The sequence below is a fragment of the Hyalella azteca genome, unplaced genomic scaffold (genome assembly GCF_000764305.2).
Source record: "Hyalella azteca isolate HAZT.00-mixed unplaced genomic scaffold, Hazt_2.0.2 contig4675, whole genome shotgun sequence".
Classification (NCBI taxonomy): domain Eukaryota; kingdom Metazoa; phylum Arthropoda; class Malacostraca; order Amphipoda; family Hyalellidae; genus Hyalella; species Hyalella azteca.
The window spans coordinates 622,416-636,896 of record NW_025934886.1 but is presented as its reverse complement, the minus strand read 5'-3'; the positions used below and the strand labels follow the sequence as shown (position 1 = coordinate 636,896).

Below are 14,481 nucleotides of genomic sequence, written 5' to 3'. Positions count from 1 at the left end.
AATGCCTAGAACGAGTACTCGACAAAAACGTAATTACCAACCTACCAAACATCACAAATTACTAACCTTAGGTAAAACTATTAAGGAAATAAATCCTGAACATTGAAAATAAAGCTTATAAATAACTTAGTTAATAAAAATGCAACAAATTTGTCTTCTGCGACGCTTGCTGCAGCGCGACCGGCAACCTCAACTAGCTTAAGGCTCGATCGCTTACTACACAGTAACTAACTACAACAATAGCTATAATTTACAACTTATAAATAAAATTAGTAGTATTAATAATTATAATAATTCGAAGCTATCACCAAATACTTCAGGAAGTTAAGAGCACACAAAAGATACGGAGAGTAAAAGTGGTCTCCCAAGCTCCCAATAAATAGAAAATAATGCCTGCCTATATAGAATCTGTGAAGTGCATCATTTAAATGATAATTACAAATACAAAATGAGGAAAGATTAGGCGAGGTTGTTAAAAAAGATTTCATTAAGGAGACAAGATTAACACATAATAACTGAATCCTTTCCTTATCGCATTAGCAAAACGATCAACTTCATGAAAGTATGTTCGAAAGAATTTTTAAAATGACTAATTTACACAACTTAATAAGGATCAATTATCATCTGCGACACCAGATTAATTTTAAAGGAGTCATTATACAGGATAAAGTAAACCTTGGACAAGTAGGTCTCTTCAACGCCGATAGGTTCTTAAGTTTAAGTAACTCTTACAAGGAATACATGATCTACATGCTCGCTAGTTAGCATCGTAAGGTGTATCAAAATACGTGGACTGCAATCAGAACCTTACGGAATATTCGTATACGCAGTTGCATCAGTGATAAACGTGACCTTATTAGCCTAGGAACGTACATTAATCGTATACAGTCGTGGACGAATACAGTGAAGCATCATACCTTAAGTGTAAGACAAACGTGACCTAGACCTAATAACATCTTAATAATTCGTTTCGTTGATATTGAGTGCAGACAATCAACACTCTTGTGCCTAAACTGTACACGGTTCGAGTATCATGTCTCACGATCCAGCTGCCATTTTAGAAATCATTACTGGATTGATGTAATAGGCTTTGCACATGCAATCCAATTCAATGGCTTAAGCGACTGAGTAAGCACTGGCTTAGACCGACAAACGACTAACTAGCATCGAATCCATTGCCTCATTGCAGCTCATAAGCTTAGTTGCCACCGTAGCACCGATGATCGTAATTACTTGCAAAGAGAGAAGGTAATTACGATGAATGTAACGGTACTTATGAGCGAATTCAATACAATTTTCAGAGCGAAATTCTTCGAAATTCGGAGCATGAATCGACAGGACAGGTTAGCGTGACATGATCTATTGCTCCGATGAACGGCAACACACGTGGTAGATATACACGAGAACTTGTGACGTCTCCGACATGCCGGAGCTTTGAATATAATTGATAATGCGAACATTAATGCCCCATCGCTGACCTTCTGAGCAGGCTGGTAGTAATGCACAATTTAAATTTATCACGTGGGAAATTGCGATTCTCAGAGGAACTATGACTTGAAGATTGTTTCTAAGGAATGGATATGCTGTTGTCTCGCAAATCCAAAGGCCGGATTTGGGCGCACAAGCCGGTGTCTGGGATTGAGGTATAAACACTCACGCTACTGCGGTCTACGTTCATTTCAGTATCAGAGTCGACGCACAGGGAACTTTTGTTCGATAGCATAGGACTGACTTCAGCAGATGATGTTGAGGGTTCAGAAGTCTTAGGGCTCGTGGCGACGGCCGTTATTGGGGTTGTGTTTCGAGGGCTCACAGGGGACCCGACGAAGGGCAGACCTGGAGGGCCTTGAGTCCTGAGGTATGAGTCGGAAGCGGCTGATGTGTTGTTTGAATCGTGGCCGGAGTCGACGGCGGCGGTAGAGGATGGGGATGAATCTGACAAACGTGGATCCATTGTGGTCTTAGAGGAGTCATCTCGTGAGTATTGTTCACAGGTTGTCGTTTCACTAGTTGGACTCTTATCCGAATGTGTGCGAGTTATCATCTCTTGTTTCTGATCACTCTCCTTCAGATCGTCAACAACGAGCAGTTCTTCTTCTTCCTTGACTTTGGTCAGGCTAATTTCAGTCTCACGAGGCATATTGGTTTTCTCGTGAAGGCTAGAGCGATTCTCACGCTCTCCATTGCTCATGCTAACAAGTTCAGGCAGCTTCAGGTTTATTCTGGACCTCATGCGATGCAGGTAATCACTGCCTGGCAATAGGTAATCATTGCCAGGCGGTAGATAATCATTACCCGGCTTCAGATGTTCGGCAGTGAGTGATGATGTGACTGACCATGAGGGATAAGGAAGTTTTTCTTTCAGGGCTTCGCTCCCACGACTGGATAGGTCTCGAGGCAGGAGATCCAACACAGATTTAGACGTGTATTCTGAGAGTCCAAAGAGGCCGCTTGACCCTCCAATATTCTCATGCGGATTTTGGTCGAACCGCGAAACGTTGGGGCAAAATTTTCGCAGATCTACTTCTACATTGGAGGCGAAACTGGGCACAGGGTTGTCAGTGGCGTAGGTTTTTGACGGATGGGCACTGAATGGAGGGCAGGAGTCTCTGCCAGTTGCCGGTTCAGCAGAATGCGATCGTGAATCTTTATGGTCCTTTACTGGGTATCCTGGGTTTGAACTCGAGGTGACCAAAGCCCCACCGCTGTGATGAACCACGCCGAGGTTGTCAACTCGTGGTGGTGTCAACCTGCCCGAGTCATGACGGGGGTGGTGACGAAGTTTGTTGGGTTGGCTGGACATGGTCGAGGTAATACGACGTGGAGTGGTGCTGATGCCGAGCTTCTTTATTTTGTCGTAGAGAGTACGTGAGGGAACCTTGTACTGCCGCGACGCCTGTGTAAGAAAAGACGTTATAAATACTTAATGCAGCAGGAACAATTAAATACCGAAATGTTAGTGAGGGAAGTTTCATGTGAATAATGATGGTAGCGTTTATGCTGAATGTACAGCAGTTATGCGCGTATAATGCATTTGATCAATGCTATTTCAGTCCCATTAATTTTATATGCAGGGGCATACACTCTCACAGCCATAACACACGCTATCTATCTCCTTTAAATTTTGAGAATAATTGAAGGTTAATTATTTCCAACCAAAATTTTGAGAAAGCCCCAGAGAGAGAAATTTTAAAAATTAAGTGAAGTACTGCATTGAGGGCTACTCTACAGCAAGTACTGACCAGAAAATAACTGTAATACTGATCTGCCCGGTACTGACCAAGGATACTTTAGTACTGACCAGCAGGTTACTGAGCAAGGATACTCTAATACTAACCAGAAGGTTACTGCCCAAGGATACTCTAGTACTGACCTGTAAGGCAGTAGTGCCGTTCTTAACAGCATCGATGGCTAGGTTTAGGTCCTCCTTGGAGTATTGCTTGTAGCGCTTCCACTCTGGCTTGTGGTTACCGCCCCCACCGCTGCCACCGTTCACGTAGGGGGCGTACGACGGGGAGCTGTACGGAACTGCCGACGTTGATGTTGGGACTCCGGCATTTCTGGACGTGGTAGTGTCTGACAAATTGAAGTTTGAACTTTCCGACGACCCGTTGACGAGATTTGAGTCAGTTTCATGGATGGATTCTTCGGTTTTGAGCGGCGGTGACACGCATGGGCGTTTTCGATGAGGGTTTTGAGGGTAGGCCGACGTGGGCAGTAGGCCTGTGGAGCGCCAGTACGAGCTGAGGTCGGGGGTGGGGGAGTGGCGGCCACTGCGAACCTGGCAGCAAAATTTGCGTTATATATCAGTGCACATGATTAATCTTAATATATTTAACCTTAACCTTTCACATCACGTTGCATTTACTTCATCGTCCATTTGAATTTTGGGTTCACTTGTATTTTCGGTTTAGACAAAGTTATCCCTTCAATAAAGCAGTAATATGTTATTCAATTCGTGTGGATGATCCCTTAGGCAGGCAAGTAATTGCGACAACTGCCTTTCTAGGAAAGTAATACAACAATAATCAAGTGAGGAATGGACGCATAATTAAATCAACTTTATCGGTGCATAAGCGAAGTCATTTAATTATAAACCAGAGCTTCAGAGCAGCACTAATGCTACGATCCCTGACCTCCATACGCAACGGCGACACGACATCTCGGTAGAACTGGGGCCATAATAATAATAATAATAACATACTTTCAAAACTGGCAAAGTGAACGTAAGTACTTACGCTCTATTTTCTTGTCTATGATTGGTGGATTTTGCATGAAAGGCCGTCAATGATTAGCTGATGAACTTAAGATCTCTTGACTTTTTTTGAAAGTATAGGCCCTAAGCAACAAATTTTTCTTTTACGTTGTTCCTGCCACAACAACAATGGCTTCATTTCTACGGGTCTACATTATTGCTCTTGGTTTTCCATTGTTACAAGTGAAGCGTAAATATGTGTCGTCACACGAATCAATAGATTTGGAGCATTTCTTAACAAACTGGGGCAAATTATCAACCTTATCCTTCCCTTCTCATAGGAAGATTTTAGCGCTTCTTCAGGTTATGGAGGAATGATTACTTTACTTTTGTTTTTTATCAATTAAGACAACATTTGTGAATGAGGTAAAATGCAAATTATGCCATGTCAAATTGGGCATAAAGTGAAAATCTTCGAAAGCCAGGATTGCTATCGTACATGGTCTGCAATAATACAGATCTCCCGTGTTTCTATTCCTGCGATCCCACAGCCTGAGTTAAAAGTACGAAACCGATGCATAAAAGTACACGAATCTGTAGGCAGAAATTGCCCCTGTACCCCAAATTTTTGCAGATCATGTCACTTGGTCGTGCATTGTCATTTAATGTATATCTTACTGCGAATCAGCTATCTTTTTCTTATCGGACATTCTGCACTGAAGTAACATGACCAAAACACGTGATGTCTCAAGACGCTCTTGTCGCGAGTGATATGAATAAGCGTCAACATTATTGCGGACCTTAGACGCATGCGGTAATATACACATGATATATTAACGCTTATCAGAATGCATAATTTTACAGAATGGAGGTACAGCTGTACCTATATGCAGTCAGGGCAAAGGTAAAGAAGCTTTGCAGACAAGTCAAGTAAAGATGGTAGTGCATGGGAACCTGCAGACAAGTGTTGGTCGAGGGTAGTGCGACCCTCCAAAGGTGGACAGGACCGTTAAACAAAGTTTTAACAAAGACAACACAAAGATTAAGTAAAGAATGCTTTCGGACAAAAACGACGTAAAGTTCCGATAAAAAAAACACCGTTTCCCGGCAAAGACAATAAACACTCGCCTGGTCATCGTCGGGGTAGTTGCTGAAGTCGTCGTTAGCGGCTAAGTCTTTCTTCACCGACACGGACCCAATTCTTGGTATCTGAAACACCCACATTGATAAGAAACTCCATTGTTCCTTCCACCTACAAATCATTCACAAACAATTCAATGCAAGAAAATTCATTCTCGTTACAATCATGAATACATAAAAGGAGTGAGACTTTGCGCTGCACGTCTGTCACTTTCTGCGCCATTTTGACCCAGTTCGGGGACTAAAGTCTTATCTAGCTAAAGTCTTATCATTACAACGGGCAGAAAGTGTGTCACAACTTGGAAAGTGTGACCCATTCGTCTTATCAAGTGTACCATCAAGTGATTGTGTTCATCATAATCTATATTAGGACTGTTCATCACAATAAATGGAGGGTCAGATAGCAATGAACATTGCAATTTGGATTTTTTTGCAAGATTTATTAAAGCGCGTGAAATTTTACGATGCTGCAACCACACGCTAGAAGCAAGAGAATACATTTTTGCATCTTCTTTTAAGCAAACGATTTCTTTTCTAGCTTAAGAAGTAATGACAAGCCTTAAGAATCACACTTTAAACTAAATCAAGAATCCTAGAGCAACATTTTCAATCCTACCGAATGATAAACTCTGCAATGACACGGAAGAAGAATTAAATATCTGAATTATTATTAAGTTAAGCTCACCTGTGGAAAATTATTCCGCCCCAAGATATCCAGGGGGGAAGCAGATGGCCCTACGGCTTGCATGAGGGGGAAGTTGAATGAGGGAAAGGACGAGTGGAAGCTGGATGAGGGGAATAGAGACTGGGGCAGTGGTGGAGGTGACACGCATTTACGCTTGCTTTGAGGGGAGCTCGGTTGGCTGTTCATCCAGCAAGGGTGGATGGAATGTCCGAGGTTGACCGGAAGATGATCTCCATCAGGTGAACTGGCGCGTTTGATGTCGCGTCTGTCGGAGGAGAGGACGTCGGGGCGGTTCAGGTGTCGGTCCAAAGATGGCGGGTAGAATGTCAGGCTGGGGCTCAGTACGGACGAAGGGATCATCATGGGTCGCTGCGACGACGGCCTTTCATCGCTAGGGGACGGACTTTCCGAGGAGGAGGGACTGTGGGGCAAGTATTCCTTTTTGTGGGACAGTGGTGCCGGGGACTCGTGCCGGGACAACGGGGTGCTGGACTTGGAACGTAATTTCTCTTTCATGACTTCAGTAAACGCGGAGGAACCAGAAAATTTCATATTATTCAAGTACTCTGACTCCAGAGCGTCGTGTATACGTGAGCGTTCAAATGCCTCCAAAGACGTCATACTTCTGTCTTCGGCGTCCATTGAAGATAGCGAAGTTTTCTCCGCGCTTTTATTGGTGAAATCGTTGATGGATATCGCCTCCTCTAAACCACGAACCTTGAGGCTTTTGGCAATAGACAACAAACCCTTCAGCTCTTTCTTTTGCAACTCCACTTCCCCTTTGTACATGTACGCGAGAAGTAACTTCATGTCGAGACTCCTAACGTCTTTGAATATCAGACAAGGATGAGCATTGAGGCCTTGTGCGCTCTCGTCTGCCGAGATGAAGAGTTCTCTGAAGTAAGGCGAAGATGCTGCAAGAATGAGGCGGTGGGCTTGAATCTTGACTCCATCCTCAAAGGCTAGGGTAACGTCGGTGAGGGTTGAGGACTCGCACGTTGAGGTCTTGTAGAACTCATCGTTTATGTACTGCGTGAGGTGAGAACCGTGGTTATTCCACCTCAAATATAACCTTTGCGAGGCGTCCATCTCTGCGGGAGATGGCGAAGCCATTTCTGGCGGCGACTGCCTGTCTGGAGGCGTTGAACCCTGCAAGAAAAAAATTGTATATTAAAATTGCATATTATTAAAATTGTATATTGAAAGTAAACTGATTTATTCACTTATGAGTACTTCCAAGTCGCGTAAATTGAGGTTGAAGGAATTTCTAAGACCATTTCTTCGGTCAGATGCAAGCATTGTGTAAAATATAAGAAAAAACTTAAGTAAATGCCACTCTACAAGGATGAAATCAATAAACGAACAACAGCAACAATAAAATAATAATAATAAGCGAACACACAATAAAACACGCAAATATTGAAAACTTTGATTGAAAAAATTACACAACCATGGAATTGTGTCAATTGACACAGGTAGTCGGAATGATCAGGACATAAACTAGGTTAGATTCCAATTTATTTGATAGCGATGGCAATAGGAAATGCTCTTTTAAATGAGTATCTTATGAATGCGCAGCGCCGTTCATTTACCATGAAAATTTGACGTTTTCACGAAAAAATTAGAAAATTCAAGTGTTGAGATAAGTTGGAAACACGGAAATGTCGAACCGATGATGCGGTGCAATAGTGACTGACATGCGAGTGGATGCCGACAACATAAATAATAGCAAAATCTTATATACTTCGATGTGGTGAGTGAACGAAAGTGCCCGCATGATTGAACATGTTCCCATTTGTTGATGACTTGATGTGAATTCTTGTATTAAACCTAGGCCAATAAGGTGATATAAATTGGTACTTCTTCAGTTTAGCAGTCACGAAAAAAAAAATCGGCTGCCTGTCTCGTGACATGAAAAATAACCCCAAAACCAGTTTTTGAATAATCTAGGGTCACGGCAGGATAACCAATTCTCTTTCTATCCGGCAATAACGTCGTTATCTACAGGTAACCTGGTACAGGAAAAATTCTCGGAAAAACTTGACTGAAATTATTTTTAACTTTTAGTATTTCTAAAAAAAGTAACTTGGCAATCCTGATGTAAGCCCAGATTCTTCAAAAAGCTGGTTTTAGGCGGTACATTTCACGTCACGAGACGAGCAGCCAAAAAAATTTTTTTGTGCCTGCTAAACAGCATAAGCGCCTTGAAAGGCACGCGCGCCGCCCATTGCGCCCCGAAGCTAGTCGGTGACGTGATGATGACGTCATTCATTCAATTTCCGGTTCAATGTCCAGCCTAAATTGCGACGATTGAAATAAGTCATCTCGCACATTAAACCGAGTAAACACGGGTGGTACAGGAATGAAATTAGAAGGAGGACGTTCAAATCATTCGCACGATAGGGCAAATTCAAATGCCCGAGATGATGAAAGCAATATCAAGAAAAAAAGGAAAAATAATACCTTTTTATTACTTTTTCTCAGAGAACAAATAGGGGATAAAATAGAACCTTTACCACAACAGCGATGGCAATGTAATCGTTGCAAGCCGCTATCTTTGCGACTTCTAGCATACGAAAGAAATAGGTAAATCAAAGTAAATTAATCAATCGAGAGGTCATCTAAAGTTAACCTCCACCTTCCAAAGCGATTAATAGGCTACGATTAACTCGATACGTCTTCTTTGCCCGTTTGGGCATAGAAGTCGTGTATTTTTATAACCTGAATGAAAGAACAAAAACTTATTTTTTTGTTAAATACACGCATTTGTATTCAGTAAATTGTGTGCAACGTAAAATTCTGGAAAGTGAGTAGGTACCCCTCAGCAATATATACCTATGTGTCCGAAAAAAATGATGTGAAACATTCACAACATTTTTAGTTATGGCGCTATTGTGCTCATCTGCAGGAGCACAGAGCAGTTACTTTTCTGCCTGGAGGTGCGACTTCTGCGTTGGCGAGAGAATAATTTCCAGGAAAAAGGCCGCCGTGTTTTCACTAGGCCGCCTTGAACGATGCATGCTTCCGTGAATTAGGTATTATATTTTAGTGTTGATGAATTTACATTATATATAAGACCACAACTATGTCACTATGGGCCTAAATTATTATCATTAGTCAGGGATTAAACGATTAGTGGGTATTCCGATTAGTTTTCTGGGATTCTGTTGTCCTGACACATGATATTAGTTTATAGTTATGTCTTATAACTAGTCACCAATTGATTGGTTTAATAGATTTATTCAATTACACGATTATTAAACAATATTCGCTAAATGACTAACCCAGTGCAGCTGTGGCTCCCACATGCTGCTCCCACCGGCTGGTCTCGTTGACGGAGCAATCGTGGCTGCACGCAACAACCTTACTAAACAAACCGATTAATCCTCGCTTGGTCAGCGCAGCGATCTTCCTTCACTTCAAGTTCCAGCTTTGTTACTAATATATTATCAATTGAAATACGGGTACAATGCCTATTATATAGCACTTAACCATCAGTTGGCACAAATAAGCAAGGCTTCAGTTTGTTACTGTTCGCAAGGCACACACAATATGTCGTGGAAGTTAACGATTTGCACTGATTAGGGCAAAATATTCACCGGAGATAATCAAGTTTCACAAGTGATGCAAGAGGCGGCAGTGACAGGAGCGCTGTGCCCACACATCACACCTCGATAGCAGCAGTCAAGGAACTGGGCGGCGCTGCGCCACCCCGTACGTTTTATCGAGTATGACGAAGACTAAAAGAGGAAATGCAGAACTCGGTGACGCGACTCATTACTCAGAATCTGCGATCGCGCCACTGCAAATTTTCCTCTTACTTTTGTGTTTTTCACTGCATCAAAGGTTGCATTATACTTCAATTTTTATCCCGAATGTCGCATGTATCTTCATTTTTATTTTTTTGCGATATTTTGGGAATGAAATTTGTTTAGTTTCTATACTTCGTTGCTTAATTTAAAAGTCCCGCATTTGGTTCTCTGACTCGCACACCGTAGGCAGTTGCACTATTATCAAATTCATGTACATAATCTAGCTATTTAGAAAAGCAGCTTACAGGATTGTTGGATTTGTATGTTAAATATGTAATTTGACATTGTATCGACATCGGTGTTCCAGTCTGAAGAACACCTTGAGATGAACACGTTGTGCCAGGAATGTGGGTATGCACGTGATGCTGTCTTTAGGGATTTTTGAACGGAAGCTGCGGTATTTATGGAACAGGATCTGTAGACTACGCATGCGCACCTGTAACCTTGCATGCGTCACTTGTGAAAGCGTTCCCTGCACCAGCGTAGGATCCTTCAGTGAACCAACCGCTTAAGATTTCGCTTTTGAATGAGATTGCGTGAAGCGATGGACAAATTCTCGTGGGATTATGATTGACTGAACCGCTCAAGATATCGTTTCTGAATGAGATTAATTGAAATGCTAAAAAATATCATGTGAATGAGATAGCGTGAACCACTGAACTAATTCTCGTGGGATTATGATTGACTGAACCGCTTAAGATATCGTTTCTGAATGAGATTAATTGAAATGCTAAAAAAATCTCATGTGAACGAGATAGCGTGAACCGCTGAACCAATTTACAATTGAGTGAACCGCTAGGTTGTATAACTTGTATAATTACAAAAAAGTGAACCACAATGCCATGTGGTTGCGGAACTTAATAACCATGTTGCCCAATTCATCATATCTTCTTATAGAATAGAATAGAATAGAATAGAATAGAATAGAATAGAATAGAATAGAATAGAATAGAATAGAATAGAATATAATAGAATAGAATAGAATAGAATAGAATAGAATAGAATAGAATAAAATAGAATAGAATAGAATAGAATAGAATAGAATAGAATAGAATAGAATAGAAGTGTCGGCGTTGAAGAAATAGGCCCATGGCCTGTGTGCATGTCGCCTTTAAAATTAACATATCTCGTCTTATACGAGTATTAAGCTCTCGCTACTGCATTACCTCTACTAAAATTTGTATGTTAATATCAGGAGACTATGTGAGGATAAACGTGTCAGTATGTGTTCAGACAACGAAAATAGCTTCGATGGCCAGCTGCGAAGAACGAACTTGACGTTGAGAGGAAAATTTATAGCCACTTGTTTGAGCAATTTTAAGTGCAATTGCAGTGCTTTGCTTGCGGATTTTGTATCAAAATTTATCCTAATGATGCAGAGCTAACACTAGACTGGTTGATTATAAAGTTTTTTTTTTGTAAAGTTCGCAGAAAATTCGCGCGCACTGAGCAGACGCCGCCGAGTGACGTGCGAGGAAATGCCAGAGCCGATCTTGCGCTGCGACGAACTCTTGTTGGTGTTGCTATTTTTCAAGTTGCTTTTATTTATTGCTTCCTTCTGCTGATGTTCGTATTACTTTTAATGGTTCTTCTGCTGGTGTTGTTCGTGTTACTTTAATGGTTCTTCTGCTGGTGTTGTTCGTGTTACTTTTAATGGTTCTTCTGCTGGTGTTGTTCGTGTTACTTTTAATGGTTCTTCTGCTGGTGTTGTTCGTGTTAATTTTAATGGTTCTTCTGCTGATGTTGTTTAGGTTACTTATAATGCTTCTTGTGCTGGTGTTGTTCGTGTTACTTTTAATGCTTATTCGTCTGATGTTTATGTAGCTACTGCCGTTGTTGCTCACTATGTTGCTTGTATTGCTCTTCTCCTGATGTTACGGATGTTGCTGCTGATGTTTTGATGTTGATTTTGCTGCAGCTGTTATTGCTGTTCGCGATCCTTTTATTGCTTCTTCTGCTGATATTGTTGATGTGACTGCTGCTGCTGATGTTACTGCTGCTGTTGATTTTGTTGCTGTTTTTCGTGTTGCATTGATTGCTTTTATGCTGATGTTTTTGATATTGTTGCGGTTCGTGTTGCTTTCATTGCTTCTTCTGCTGCTGCTTTTGACGCTAATGCCGTTGTAGTTGTTAATATTGCTGCTGTTGTTGTGCCTGCTGCTGGTGCTATTGATGATGTTGTCTCTACATTCTTTGTTGGTGCCGCTGCCCTTGTTATTTGGCTGCTGCTTCTTAGCTCATTCGTTAGTGTTTTGGACGTAGCAGTTCCAGGCCACGGAAGGCAGGTCGTCCTCGAATACTGAGAAAAATTTAGAGACTGTCCAAACAGCAATGCCCCTCTTGCTTTTGTGTGGACCATCCTGACCCAGTTTTATCCGGCAAGTGACGCATCAGAGCTACATGCACATGCAGGAAGTGGGTCACTATTTGGATAAAAAATTTTTGAGAGCAGTTCGCGATGACAGTGGAACGTGGACACCACGCATCTGCTCTCAGCTGGACAAGATGATGCATAAAGCAGTTGCTTGCAGCTATGATGATTGCACTCTTCAGGGCTCACGTGCTCGCAATTATGGAGTACTGCTGCCAGCTTTGGGCGGCGCGTATACAGTGGGTGCGATGCAGCAATTATAGAGCTGGGCAGTCCAACGGTCCTTCACTGCAAGAATTAGCAGAACGCGGGACGAGGTGAACTGCCGGAAGACGCTGACGCACCTGGGACTATACCCAGGAAGGGAGAGGAATATAATACTGAACACGTGGAAGATGATATCCGGACTAGAACCTAATTTTGACCCATATCTTTCAGATTTTCCGGTATGTATTTTTGAGCCGAGAGAAAAACTTCACTCTAGAGGCTTTTTAGAGCCCATTGGATACGTTCTTAGGCAAAATCCATGATCATGCGCCTCTTCCCGACTAACTACCAGCAAAAAGAGAGCAAAAGCATATAGCCAGAATTGGAGCAGATGCACGGTATAGTCACGTTTTCTGGTGCCATTGTGACGGGATGTGTCTGTGGGCAGTGGACGATGAAGGCGGCGCATCAGCATGGGCGTGGAAGTCCACTCATAAGGAGATGAAACATGAGTTGCAGGTGTTTCGTCGATGTCTAAAGACGGAAATATTTTGCAAAGCCTATGCATCTAGTGCTTAATCATTTTATCCGTTCCCATTCTTTCTTGCTTCTATTTGTTTTTCGCTTGCTTTTAATCGTATGTGTGACGTGCCCTCGAAGTTAGCTTGAACCAGACGCCACGATAAATGCTCCGTAGAATAAAATAATAATAATAATAATAATAATAATAATAATAATAATAATAATAATAATAATAATAATAATAATAATAATAATGATGAGGAGGATGTAATGCATGTGAGGGAAACGCATGAGGGAGTGACGAGCGGGCGGTCGAGTAACGATCGAATAGTAACTATACGCGCGTAGGAGTAATGCATTATTAATATTAAGATACACTTGATTATTAGTTAAATAACCACTCACCTATAGTGCCTTACTATAGTTGTCACCAGCATCAATGAGGTTTATAATCACTATTGCATCAGTAAGATTAACCCACATTTGATGCCTAACAGCGGTTGACACCTTACTTGTGCATAAGTGTGATTACGACTCACCTTATCTACACGTCTTTGCACGTCAAGATCCTCGTGAGATACGGGACCACTTCTCGGAAATTCCTGCGCAATTCAATGAAGTCAAACCAACTGATCGTACACGAAATGTTGTAAACAGCAAACTGCACAACTTCTTGTTCACAAACTGCACCACTTGATACTAGCCGCGTCTCGGCAGAGATAAGACTGTGCAGTATGTCTCTTGCCCGTGCGCAATATACTCGACTTACCTGCCATATCTCTTGTATCGCAACACCTTCAGGCAAATAACACTTCCGTAACGGACTCTAATTGAAAAATCTTATCCATATCAGCATCGCAAGCCTTGATGCCGTCGCTCATTCCGAAAAATAGACATTATTAAAAACACGCGCAAAATTATTAAACAAATTTTTAATTTACAAGCTCAAAAATTCCCAAGGATAAGAAGCGCGTAATTTCTTCATTGTTTGTAAACGCATTTTCAATTAACAGATTACATCAAACAGATCGCGGCTTATGGCAAGGACAAAAAATACATATATATGAACCAACGTGCGTGCTTATCTATGCCGATCTACGCTGCGGAATAATGGTCTATGAACGTATTTGAGCAGCTTTAACTATGCCTATTTAATTAAGTGAATTAACTAATCTTTGTAATTCATGGGTGGATTAACGGATCATTTTGTAATAATGACTCAAGATTGGCGTCGGTCATATAACATGATAAACTTGGCCAATCAAAGCACCGTTCCATCGCTGCTATTGATTTCATTATTGTACTTTATTTGGATACATTAATTGCAGGACGATTATCTTGGTCAGTTTAATAATCCTGTTTAGGATACTCATCTTGGTTATGATGAGTACCCATGATGTGATGAGCACGGTAATTCATTCATCGTAGCCTGATACATGATAACTTCACTCCTAAGTTCGTATGGCAAGAAGGAAATAACTGCGATGAAGTGCACATGTTTCCGCCAACAGCCGATTTCTGAGAAGGGTAGTCGAGGACTGGGAAGACG

General features: G+C 41.6%; 1 protein-coding gene across 2 annotated transcripts in view; it reads right to left on the bottom strand.

The window, feature by feature from the left end:
• Positions 1-329: 329 nt before the first annotated feature.
• The window catches only part of LOC108673796, a 31,835-nt gene continuing 17,683 nt past the window's right edge, over positions 330-14,481 (bottom strand). Inside the window, exons 1-5 of one of the 2 annotated variants that reach the window (XM_018161667.2) lie at positions 9,305-9,704; positions 6,021-7,169; positions 5,324-5,404; positions 3,374-3,781; positions 330-2,896 (exon numbers count right to left, since the gene is read on the bottom strand). In XM_018161667.2, the coding sequence (XP_018017156.1) occupies positions 1,568-2,896; positions 3,374-3,781; positions 5,324-5,404; positions 6,021-7,169; positions 9,305-9,328 (2,991 nt within the window). In that variant the 5' untranslated portion in view covers positions 9,329-9,704 and the 3' untranslated portion in view covers positions 330-1,567. Of the gene's footprint in view, positions 2,897-3,373; positions 3,782-5,323; positions 5,405-6,020; positions 7,170-9,304; positions 9,705-14,481 lie in introns of those variants that run through there. The other variant, XM_047880127.1, reaches the window with a different exon arrangement.